Raw genomic sequence first — 12,862 nt, forward strand, 5'->3', positions numbered from 1 at the left:
GCCCTGGGTCTTGGTCCCTCGGGCCATGGTCTGGCAGGTAAGGCTCTCTCACCAGGGCAAGTGTATGCTGCCTTAGAAAGGAGGTGCACAGTTTTGTAAATGCAGTAGCCCTGTACTTTAAAGTGCTATCCACAATGGACATTTCTCTAGGTAAGAGGCACAGTTGGTGCTTCCTAACCGTTGCCTGCATGCAGTTGGCCCCAGTAATAAATTTAACCTGATTTTTCAGTGACTTAGCAGCTGCTCCCTTTCTCAAATTGCTAGCAAGAAATTGTGAATAAAATACGCAGAACTGAAAGAAACTTAAAATTGGAAGGGATTTTCTTTCTCCTTATGTTTTTTAAGCAGTTTAAATTAGATGCGTTAAGTCTGTGGTGTAGCAGGGTTTTTTGTTCTAACTACCGTGTGCTGGCCTCAGCAGCACCAGGACCAGAACCCTCGCTCCTCAGGCACACATTCTCTTAGTATATGATAAGTTCTCTCAGTGTATAATAAAGGCACACATTCATCTTAGTAAGATGACTCCTTCTCTGCACCCCTCCTCCATCAAGGCCAACACCGAAGCCTTCATTTTCCTCCACAGGGAAATTTTTATGTTTTAAACCGATGTAGGCTGCACATTGGAGTAAGAATTCCCCAGCATATCTCATTTATGTTTATTATGGAAACTCTGTAAGGATCCCAAGAAAGGGATCCTTTCAGACTGCCCCAATTTATCATAACCTGAAAAGTTTATCCCTTTTTTATAAAAGTGCATTTATGTATAATAGTGCTTTTGAAATAAACTGTTCTAAGACTTTTTAAAACTAATTTTGTTGTATGGGTTCATTGGTGCTATGTTCCTCTTTGGGAAAGGTTTGCATGAAGTATAACTCTTTACCCCTCCCCACAGCTTGCTGGATCTGCTTAATAACTTGTGTTATTGCTTCTAGGTCAGGGGTCATCACATTGCAAAACTTGATCCTCTCGGAATTAGTTGTGTAAATTTTGATGATGCTCCAGTAACTGTTTCTTCAAACGTGGGTGAGAATTAATCTGTAAATGCTAATTTTAATGTAATTTTACTTTTTTTTTTTACCCCTTCCCTCTTTTTTTTCTCCTGTCCTTTTGTGTGTGTCCTTCCCTTTCATCGTTGGCCCACTCATAGATACGAGGGCACCATGTAGCACAGCTGGACCCCCTGGGGATTTTGGATGCTGATCTGGACTCCTCCGTGCCCGCTGACATTATCTCATCCACAGACAAACTTGGTGAGGGTCTGAGAGCAGTCAGCTGCGTTGCTTGAGCTCCTCTCGCTGTGCCACAGCCTGTAGTAGCCAGGATGTCCAGGCAGGAGGGAAAGGCTCTTAAGTTTCCTTTTGTTCTGATCACTTGAAATTAATTGGTATTGCAGCCTTTGTGCGTTTTGGGCAAGTTATTTTTATCCCACTTTTTCGGCCAGATTGTCTTAAGTCTTAAAATTGGAAAATAAAATTTTGGACAGAAAGGTTTGTGGCACAGGGACAAAGCTTGTCCACCTGGGGCAGGTGGATCACAGGCACTTCAGAGAATAGTTCTTTTGGCTTCAGCTTTCCAAATCTCAGTGTAGCACCGCCTTCAATGAGGCACATCAACAAGGCCTTGCTCAGGAACTGCTGTCACAGCCATCATGTTCCGAAGCCCCATGTGGCCTGCCTTTGACTGGAGGCCATTTGTGTCCCTTAGGGGGCAAATTCCAGAGCAAGTTGTATCGTTTGGGTCTCCTGATTTGTAATTGCTGGTGATCACACCAAGGAAACTTTGGAAGGCATTCCCACAGCGTCAGGAGGCCAGGGCCTTTGGGAGGTGCATGTGTGGATTATAATTCGGGTTTTGTCACAGTTGCCAGAAGATACTCCCACCTGCACCCCTTCCTTGTTATGAGGTGAGGTGGGTGTTGTGGCTGGGCTCTCACTCACAGTTGCTTTGCAGAGTTAATCTGCTTTATGTCACTGTGCTGCTAACCTGTACTAAAGAAATGATGATGTGACTAATTTTGAAATGGCCAGGGTGTTCACAACAGGCACCATGCATGCTGATGAAATTGATCACCTACTTGTCTAATACTGCTCTTCGGGAGGGAATGAAATTAGCCTTTTTGCAAGCACTTTGCAGGAATGGTACAGAAAAACAGACTAAGGCTCTGCAGTGCCCAAATGTCTTTACAGGCATTACCGAGTTATGACTAGGGGATCAGACATTAATCAGGGAAAGTTAGACACCAAACATCATTGGTTCTGGAATTGGTGTTGATGGATTGTAATTACTCATTTGTCTTGATTCAAAAATACTCCTAGGTAATATAAGGTTTCCGCCATGTCATTAGAAGATTTAGGAAAGAAGTTTAGAGAAATCCTCTTGAATATTAATGAGTCAGGCCAGTTCAGATTGTAGACTGGGCATGAGATGAACCCTTCTGCTTAGTGGTGACAACTTTGTGCTCCCAAGAAGTGGGCCTGTCTTTGCAGCGTCCCGAGGAGGTTTTAGAGCCTTTTTCCTGCTCCTCACCCCTTAGTGTAGAAACCGTCCACCCCAGAATCCCCAGTCCCATCACAGCCTGTCCACCCTGAGCCTCCCCAGCCCCCTGTGCTCACCGCCCCCAGAGCCTTCCAGACCTGCACGGTCTCCTCCAGGTGCTCAGGACAGGGCGATCCCTCCCGGCTGCTGGACTCACGTCTCTTTGATGAAAAGCATAGGGACCTGCACCTGGGAGCCACCCCTACAGAGGAAAACCTTCTTCTGTAGTCAGGCAAGGTAGGGGAGCCATGGAATGCTCGTTTTCCAACTGTAGCAAAACAATCGAACAAGAAAAGAACAAGTGGGGTGACTGGTTTGCCCTCTCCTGCCCAAACGTGCACTATCTCAGCTCCTCTTCCCAACTCTGCACATTAGAATTACCTGGGGAGCTCTAATGCTATCTTCTGTCCCCTTTCAGACCAATCAGATCAAAGGGCACACCCCCAGGTGATCCCAAACCACTGTAGTCTTTGAAGGGTGAGAAACCCCAAGGGCTGTCAGCAAACCCAGCCCCTAATTTCCCAGCTCTGTAGTGGCTGAGGCAGGGCCAGAATCTGTTTGTCCTGCCTCTGCGGTTCTTCCCAGGCCATCGCCCCCCTCATGCCTTATGGTCCCTCTGGAATAGCATCCCCAGGTATTTGTGTTTCTGTGAGATTTGTGGTTCCAGGTTCAACAACAACATGGTAGGGTGAGAGGGCCAGGGAACTTTATAAACCATGAGGCTAAAATGCACAGAAGTGGCCTCAAAGCTTCCTGAAATCCTTTGAGGAAGAGAGACTTTTGACCTCTTTGGCAGGGAACTATTTGGAACCACTAACAGTGAGTCAGGAAGTAATCTCCACCTTGTGAGACAAAGCTGTGTTTTAATCCTGTGGATTTGAAGTCCTGTGACCTAAAAATTGCAATAAATTCTTTGTTTAGGTGCAAAAAATGGAAATAGTGTAAACTCATTATACATTTGAATCTGTAGAAAAATTGGTCTTGAACTCTCACCCTTGATGTATGCAGGTCTTCAAGAAACCAACAGGTAGATGTGACCACTAGACAGTTTGTAGAACACTTGAAGATCCATCATCTCATTCCATCCTCACAGCCTGGACTCTGGAACCGTACTCCCTGGATTAGAATCTCAGCTCTGCTGTTACTGACTGTGTGACCTTGGGCTAGTTGCTTAACCTCTCTGTGCCTCAGTCATCACATCTGTAAAAGCAGGGTTGATGATACTAGCCTCCTAAGATAGTTTGAAAATGAAATAAACTCCTCAGAGTAATAGTAGTGCCTGGAGCTTTACTAAGTTCTGTGAGTGAGAGTTAACGTGCTTATTAGCAATCTTTTGAGATGAGCAGTTGCCGAACTCTCTGGTAATGAGGTAAACTCAGAAACTGAGAGGTCAAGCAAGAAGGCCAGGATCACACAGGAGTTAGTAGTGGTGAAGACTGGGCTATTCCCGAATAATAAGGAAGCAACGCAGCATTTCATACAGGAACTTGTAAACTAAGAAGGGAGCATTCTGTATGAGGGGTGGGGAGGTTTGGGGCCCACCAGAATGGCTCATCAGCTTAGGAATGGGGCAGTGAGCTACCTACCCTGCTGCACAGTAGATGGGGGTGGGCTAAGTGGCCATGCAGTGAACCTGTGTGTAGACTGGGTTCAGGGGCCATTTGTGGTGGTGTCCCGTATCGCATAACATCCTTTTAGAGAGCTAAGATTGTTCCCATGCCTCTACTTAGCCCCCTTCCTGCCTCACTGTGAATGCAGGCACAGTTTTTGCCTCTCTTTGGAGAAATATCACACCCATATGTTTGAACACAGCCCTTGGTGTTTCCAGCAAAGCATGTTCTAGCCATTGTTGGAAAAGCTCCGGGCACCGGGCGGGGGGCAGCAATGGAGGCAGGTGTCGTCGGCAAAGCCAGTCCCAAACGGCATTGAGGATACCGCCCTGAAAACACTTGCAGGGCACCCAGGTGGCAGGCTGATTTGGTAGGCAGTGCAAGCAGGCTTTTCTGTCCCCCCTGAGTTTTTTAAATAAAATGGAATAGGTTCTATGTTTGCACTGAGTTCTTGACCTTTTCTGACCAAGCTGGAATGATTGGGAAACACTGGCCTAGGGCCCCACCTGTCAATTCTCAGAAATTCTTCTGGTCCCTGAAGTAAGAGGGCGGGAGAGAGAATTAAAAATTAGGTTTTTGCTAGTTATGAGAAACTCAGCAACACAGAACTGAATAGTCCCAAGATGTTGGGATTTACTGTCAGATGTTGTGTGCACATAGAACTTGTTATGAATACAAGAAAAATATTGTTGAGATGATAGGTTATTGGTTATTTTCATTTAACATTTAAAAAATTAATTTTGGAACAGTTTCTCGGTTAGATGTGGGTTATGTTCCATAATCATGCAGGTGATAGCTGGCTGGACCCGAGATACCTTTTTCCATGAAGTGTTATGTTGGGGGCCAGGTCCAGGTGAATCCCCAGAAGCACATCTTAATTTGTGCTAGATTGTGCTGTAGGCCCTATTTCCCTTGGTAAGGAGGGTTGAGAATTCCAACATGAAATGCCTTGAGTACGTATTTCCCATCACCCACACTCCATAGTGAGGTTCCTCGGCACCAAACCTGCAGATCTGTAGAATCAGGCACCTAGTGAGGTTCAGTGGGTTCCTTTACAGTATCCTGCGTGGATCTGGTTGGGGTGGGGAGTGGTAGCAGCCCAGGGTCTCCTAGTAGGAATCCTAGGGAGGCATTTCCTGGCTGGCCTGTAAAGAAGGGTATGGGTTGGGGTGCCAAGGTGGATACAGATGTATATTGCAAAACACCAGAATCAAGGTGTTATTCATGGAAAAGTCTAGACAAGCGGTCCCATGGGATTTGTGGCCCACTCACTGCTTAATTAGAAACAGGTTGACTTGCAGACTTAACTAAGATTATGTGCTGTTTTTGCCTTAAGATTTGCATTCTATGCTAGTCATCCATTGCTTATTTAGTTCCGGTGAAGGAGGGAAAGTTTCCAGCCCAAGATGCAGAAAGTTCCCATTCACTCCTGCCCTCAGTTTTCTCTTATCTTTGAAATACAGCGTTTGAGTTAGACTCCCACTTAAAAATGCCATTGTCTGTGGTTTCTGTATAAATTCTATAGTATAACTTCTCACAATGACAAAAAATGATTGAGATGTACTTTAATGTGAGATTTAAACATAATTTAAGAAGAATTAAAAACATTCTGTAAATAAATGGGAGGAAAGTGTGAAACTTCTCTTGTTTGTCACTGATGTTTGCAAATTCCTATTACCAATTTTAGGAAATGAACTTGAGTTACATTATTAAAAAGTCAATTTAAAAGTCCCAAAATAAGGCAGAATTTCAGCCTTATTTTTTATAAGTACTTAAATGAATTCTTGCCTCTGTCCTACGACCTATTGTCGTTAACAGCACAGTAAGCAGTGACCACGGTCTCATGTGTCCCCCTGACCTTCCAGGGCTCTCTGGTTTGCTCCCTTGATGGCTGAGAAGAATAAGCTAAAATAGAGTTGTTGTTTTTAATCAACTTTTATAATTTCAGAGTGACAGAGAACAGTTCATTTAGCAAACATTGATTGTTCCGTGCCGCGTGCTTTGCTGCAGATAATTGAGGACCTGGAGATGAGGTTGCCTAAGTGACTCAGGAGGGCAGAGCTGAGCTAAGGACATACCTACAGGGGGTGGAAGTCACAGAGGACACGGTCATCCTCAAGGGGAAAGAGACCTGGACCAAGCAGACACCTGACATTTGAGAGAGTTCTTTTTCTTTCTTTTTTTTTTTAAATTACATTCTAGAGAGAGTAGAACAGGTCAGTCTCCACAAGTGGAGAAAGACCTGAGAGAGTTCTTTGACTAGATGCTCAGGAATGGGTAAACCAAGTCACACCCAGCTCCCAGTGGTGTCACATCCCTGTCTCTTGCCGGCTGTACTTCACTTAGAAGTACTGTGGCCAGATCTCTATCAGCTCTCTGTCTCCTCCAGCACAGCACCTGACTCCTCAAGAAGTAATTATTCAAAATGCTTCAAAGCACTCAGGTGCTAGAAATCTCTGTGCTTTCTGTAAATTGTGACAATCAGAATATCTTCTATTTTTTTCTTCTTTGGTTTGTATCTTTTTTTTTTCCCTTTTATTTTAAAAATAGAAAAAAGTACCACTAGAAATAAAAGCACCCGGTACCTAGAATTATAAACATTTTACCACATTGCCTTTAGATTTTTACAAGAATGAGCAATTGAGGTTCCCTTTGAGGCTCTCCCCTCTGTGGGTCCTTTCCCAGGGCTCTGGAGTGATGAGCGTACACAGTGGAGCTCCGTGGGGGGGCTGTGGCAACTTGACATGGTCTCCTGTCTTGATTCTGAAGACTGAAGGGGAAAAGTAAGATTCTTCATCCTTGCCTTAAGCAAGGCATTGACACTCTTGTACAGGACTTAAGTATTCTGTCATCTTAAGAGCCACTTGGCTCTGAGGTCTTTGGTGGATCATGCTGTTGTCCCATGGGGGAAGGAGGCAGAGATTTACCCAATGTGCCTTACCATCATGAGAGTCCTACAGCTCCCACGGGAGCCCTGGAGGGTAGGCCTGCTTGTTGGGGTCATTTCTGAGTCAGAGTTCTTAGCATTGGCTTCAAAGGAGGTACTCAACCATCAGCCCCTCCTTGCACCTCTGTTGCCACCTGCCTTCCTGACCCCGTTCCCCAGGCCCATGCACCCAGGCAACAAGGGTCAGGAATGCACTTTGTGTATCTAAATAAACATCTTGATTGTCACCCCTGGCCCAGAAGGCTTTTTGGTTTGATAGAAGTCCACTGGGAAGTTTACAGGTAGAAGGAAATGTACAGTCTGGAGATATAGCTGTGGCTCTTGAGTTGTTTTCAGCTACCAAGTTCTTCTCTTCTAGTTTGCCTTCTTGTGAGGGGAGACCAAGGACCCCTTCCATTCTTTAGGATTCTTCAGAATCTTAGGATTTAGAGTCTAATCTACTGCCTGAATCTAGTCCTGAGAAATGGCTACTCTAAAAATTAGGCTTTTTCATTTTCTTTGCCTCAATTTTTCATCCCAAAGTAGTCTAGATTGGGTGTATGCAGCTTCCCAGGAGAGCCTGTGTCAACTACTTCTTGAGGCTAGGGAGACGAGAAGCTCTCAAACGACGCTGCCTGATGGCTTCCCAGTGTCAGGGGAGCGGCCCTCCCCTCCTTCTATTCACCTTATTCCAGCTGTTCTATAAACAATTTCCATGTTTAACGAAATAGCTTTCAGGAATTGATCCTCTGACCCTGTAACCTACCCACTTCTCCTTTGGTGTGTGTGTGTCCCTGTGACAGTGTTTGTGCTGTTTCTGTGGTAATGGTGTAGGGATTTGGTGTTTTGGTTGTTTTAAAACTAACTCTCACCTGTCTTTTTCCTTCTGCGCTCACCCATGCTACCCCACTCTGCCTCTCAGATCTTGCAGTTTTCAAGGAACGACTTCGAATGCTAACAGTAGGAGGTATGAAAATAATGAGCCTTTCACCTTTCCAGAATTGAGGACTTCATTTGAATAGGATGTGCAACTTTTCCTAGCATGCAATTTGGGGAAAGTTGACACAACTTCTGCCAAGTGTTTTTAAGTTTGTTAATTGTCCTGACATATGTTTTCCCTTCATTTAGTGATTAACCAATAAGTAGAGCTACTTATGTGGTGTCATTTTGTTTCTGTCCATTTTGTGTTCTAAAGAGCATTTTTCATCTGCACTTGTGCTTCACCATTGCTTTACTGTGAGCATCCATCTTCAGCATAGCTCACCTTAAGCTTCTGCTGTAGCCAGCTGGGGACCTGAGGCCACGTTCAGCTCTGCATGGTGGCTTGTCCTGTGCTGTGGCTTTGACTGGACTCTGGATTTTTCCAGATTCTGCTTCCTCAGCATTTTGGATGAGATTTCCAAAATGTTCCGTGTTTGAAGGATGACTGAAGTATTAATAAAAACTTGCCAGGAACACTTAATGAGCCTTGCTTTTGAGCAGAACACCTTTGAGGAATCCAGAGTTGAGGTGCTGGGGGAATCATGTGCCTGTTGTCATCCACCTCAGTGGCCAGTCTCTTCTTCCACTCTGGCTACTTTAAGCAGTTTGCTTTTTCCTCTGCCTTACTGGTAATATCTGGAGACTCAACTTTTTAATTGAAATTTTTACTTGGAGATCATTATAGATTCATATGCAATTATGAGAAATAGCAGAGAGATCTTATACCCTTTGGCCAGTTTCCCCAATAGTAATCTTATAAATCTGTAGTACATCACACCAGGACACTGCATTGATTCTGAACATCCATCACAGCAAGGATCCCTCCTCCTCTTGCCCTTTTATATAACCACATCCATGTCCCTCGTATCCCACTCACCACATTTAATCCCTGGCAACCACTGTTGTGTTCCATTTCTGTAATTTTGTCATTTCAGTAATGCTATACATGTGGAATCACAGTATGTAACTTTTTGGGATTGGCATTTGTAGTCAGCATAATTTTTTAGAGACTCATCCAGGTTGTTGGTATGTATCAATAGTTTGTTCCTTGCCAGGCACAGTGGCTCACACCTGTAATCCTAGCACTCTGGGAGGGCCAGGTGGGAGAATCGCTTGAGGTCAGGAGTTCAAGACCAGCCTAAGCAAGAGCGAGACCCCGTCTCTAGTCAAAATAGAAAAAATTAGCTGGCCATGGTGGTGCGCACTTGTAGTCCCAGCTACTCAGGAGGCTGAGGCAGGAGGATTGCTTGAGCCCAGGAGTTTGAGGTTGTGGTGAGCTATGATCACACCACTGTATTCTACCTGGGGTGACAGAGTGAGACTCTGTCTCAAAAAAAAAAAGAAGTTTGTTCCTTTTAACTGCTGAGTAGTATTCCATGGTATAGCTGCACCACAATTGTTTTAACAGTTCACCTGTTGAAGGATTGGATTATTTCCATTCTTTGGCTAGTAAGGTCTTTTGCAAAGCAAAAGTTTTTAATTTTGATGATGTCTAATTTATCAGTTTTCTTACAGATCATACTTGGTTTTAAGTCTGTGAACTCTGTCCTTAGCCCTACCTAGGTCCCAAAGATTTTCTCCTGCATATTTTTCTAAAGGTTTTTTTCTAAAAGCTTTGCATTTTATTGCTTTGCATTTTACATTTAAATCTGTGATCCATTTTGAATAAATTTCTGTGTAAGGTATGAAGTTTACATCACAATTCTTTTATTGGTATTTTTATATTTTTGCCTATGGCTGTCCAGTTGTTCTGGCACCAGTAGCTGAAATGACTGTTCTTCCATTAGTGTATTGCCTTTGTACCTTTGTCAAAAATTAGCTGGACTTATTTGTATAGGTCTATTTCTGGATTTTCTATTCTTTTCCTTTCATTTGTATGTCTGTCCTTCCACCGGTACCACACTGTCTTTTTTTTTTTTTTTTTTTTTGAGACAAAGTCTCGCTCTGTTGCCCGGGCTAGAGTGAGTGCCGTGGCATCAGCCTAGCTCACAGCAACCTCAAACTCCTGGGCTTAAGTGATCCTACTGCCTCAGCCTCCCGAGTAGCTGGGACTCCAGGCATGTGCCACCATGCCCGACTAATTTTTTCTATATATATTTTTAGTTGGCCAGATAATTTCTTTCTATTTTTAGTAGAGACAAGGTCTCACTCTTGCTCAGGCTGGTCTCGAACTCCTGACCTCGAGCGATCCACCGGCCTCGGCCTCCCAGAGTGCTAGGATTATAGGCGTGAGCCACCTCGCCCGGCCGACACTGTCTTGATTACTGTAGTTACTGAACTTTATCTTCCGTTTTCAAAATCATTTTGGCTAATCCAGGGCCTTTTTCTTTCCATGTAAATTTGAGAATAAGCATGTCTATGTCTACATAAAATCTTGCTGACATGTTTTTTGTTTTTGTTTGTTTTTGAGACAGTCTTGCTCTATTGCCCAGGCTAGGGCACCTTGGCACAATCATAGCCCACTGCAGCCTCAAATTCCTGGGCTCAAGTGCTCCTTCTGCCTCAGCCTCCTAAAGTGCTGGGATTATGGGTGTGAGCCACTGCCACTGACCCCATGCTGACATTATGATAGGAATTGTGTTAAATATACACATCCATTTAGGGAGAAGCGATGTTTTTACTATTTCCTTCCAATCCATGAGCATGGTATGTTTCTTCATTTATTTCATTCATCAGCTTTTTGTAGTTTTCAGCATAAAAGTTCGATACATGTTTCTGTTAGATTTACACTTGGTATTTTCTTCTTTTAATTTTGGTGTCCACATATTCATTGGTAGTAAATAGAAATACAATTGATTTTTGTGTTTATGTTGTGTCCTGAGATCTTGATGAACTCATTTATTCTAGGACTTTTTTTTGTAGATTCCTTAAGATTTTCTATACAGTCAGGTCATCTGAAAATAGAAAATTATTTCTTCCTTTCCACTCTGTCTATATGCCTTTTATTTCCTTTTCTTGCCTTATTGCAGTAGTTACAACTCTCAGCACCGTGTTGAATAAGAGCGGTGAGAGTGAACATCCTTATGCCCTATTCCTGATCTTAGGGTATAATTGCATTCAGTCTTTCACTATTAAGTGTAATCTAGCTGTAAAGTTTTTTGTAGGTACTTTTCATCAAGTTGAGGAAATTCCCCTGTATTCTTATTTTTATGGTATTTTTTATTATGAATGGGTATTGAATTTTGTCAAACTTTTTTCTGCATCTATTGATATGGTCATATGATTTTTCTTTAATGTGGAAGATTTAATGATAATATAGTAGATTGTATTGATTGATTTTTACATATTCAACCAGCTAGAATTACTAGAATAAACTTCATTTGGTCATGGTATATAATTATTTTTACATATTGCTGTATCTATATATTTTGCATCTATATTCATGAGGGATATCGGTCTGTAATTTTCTTTTTTTGTACTGTTATTGTCTGCTTTTGTTATCAGGGTAGTTCTGTCTTCATAAAATGAATTGAGAAGTGTCGTATTCTGTTTTTTGAAAGAGATTCTATAAATTGGTGTTATTGCTTCTTTAAACATCTAGTAGGATTTTCCATAAAAATCATCTGGACTTAGATATTTCCTTTTCAAGAGCTTTTTGTTTATTAGATTTTCTTCTTGGTCTTGGGCTGTTCAAATTAACTATTTTATACTGGGTGAGTAATGGTGGTTCGTGTTCTTCTAGAAGTGGTTTATTTTATCTAAGTTGTTAAATGTCTGTAGAGTTGTTCATAGTGTTCGCTTTTTATCTTTTTGATATCTGGAGGATCTGTATTGAGATTCTGTTTCATTCCTGGTATTGATGATTTTTGTACTCTTTTTTCATTTTCAGTCTTGCAAGAGGTTTTTCAGTGTTATCGATCTTTTCAAAAAACTGGCTCCTTTATTGATTTTCCTCTTATTTTCCTGTTTTAAATTTAATTGATTTCTGCTCTTTATTATTTTCTTACTTCTATTTGTTGGTTTTTGTTTGTTTGCTTCTTGTTTTTTCCTGTTTTTCTAGGTTCTTGGGGTGGGAACTTAGATTATTCATTGGAGACTTTCCCTTTTTTTCTGATGTATGCATTTGCTGCTATAAATTTTCCTCTCAATACTGCTTTACCTGTCCCACAGAGTTTGATATGTTATATTGTCATTCAGTTTTATATATTTTTTTATATCCCGTGATGCTTGTTTAGTTTCCTATTGTTTGGAGATTTTTTTTGTTATCTTTCTACTATTGGTTTCTAGTTTGATTTCATTGTGATTGGAGAGTGCACCCAGTATGATGTTAATTCTGCTGAGTTTGTTGATATATTTTTTTTAATGGCCCAGTATATTGTCTATCTTGGCATATGTTCCATGGGTACTTAAAAAGAGTGCTATTGTTGGAATGCTGTTGTTGAGTGGAGTGTTCTATAAATGTTGATTAGATCCTGTTGGTTGATGGTTGTTGAGTTCTTCTATACCCTTGCCAATTTTCTGTCTAGTGTTTCAACCAGTTGTTGAGAGAAGGATATTGAAGTCTTCAACTATAAATTTGCAATTTGTCTATTTCTCCTTTTAGTCCTGTCAGGTTTCCGTTCACATATTTTGCAGCTCTGTTGTTTGGTATGTACACATTTAGGATTGCTATGTCTTCTCAGTAGATTGATCCTTTTATCATGATGTAATGTCCCTCTGAAGTCTACTTTATCCTATATTAATATAGCCATTGCTACTTTCATTTGACTGATGTGTGTTTACATGATATATTTTTTCCTTATTTTTTTACTTCCAACATGCTTATATTGTATTTGAAGTGAATTTTTTGTGGATAAGCATATAGTTGTTT

General features: G+C 41.9%; 1 protein-coding gene across 5 annotated transcripts in view; it reads left to right on the top strand.

The window, feature by feature from the left end:
- Positions 1-12,862, top strand: part of OGDH (oxoglutarate dehydrogenase) — a 94,769-nt gene that overhangs the window by 42,915 nt on the left and 38,992 nt on the right. For 2 of the 5 annotated variants that reach the window (XM_045565216.1, XM_045565214.1), the window contains one exon: positions 933-1,023. In XM_045565216.1, the coding sequence (XP_045421172.1) occupies positions 933-1,023 (91 nt within the window). Of the gene's footprint in view, positions 1-932; positions 1,024-1,147; positions 1,251-12,862 lie in introns of those variants that run through there. The other 3 variants (XM_045565215.1, XM_045565213.1, XM_045565217.1) reach the window with 2 other exon arrangements.

This window comes from Lemur catta, chromosome 11 (assembly GCF_020740605.2).
Source record: "Lemur catta isolate mLemCat1 chromosome 11, mLemCat1.pri, whole genome shotgun sequence".
NCBI lineage: Eukaryota > Metazoa > Chordata > Mammalia > Primates > Lemuridae > Lemur > Lemur catta.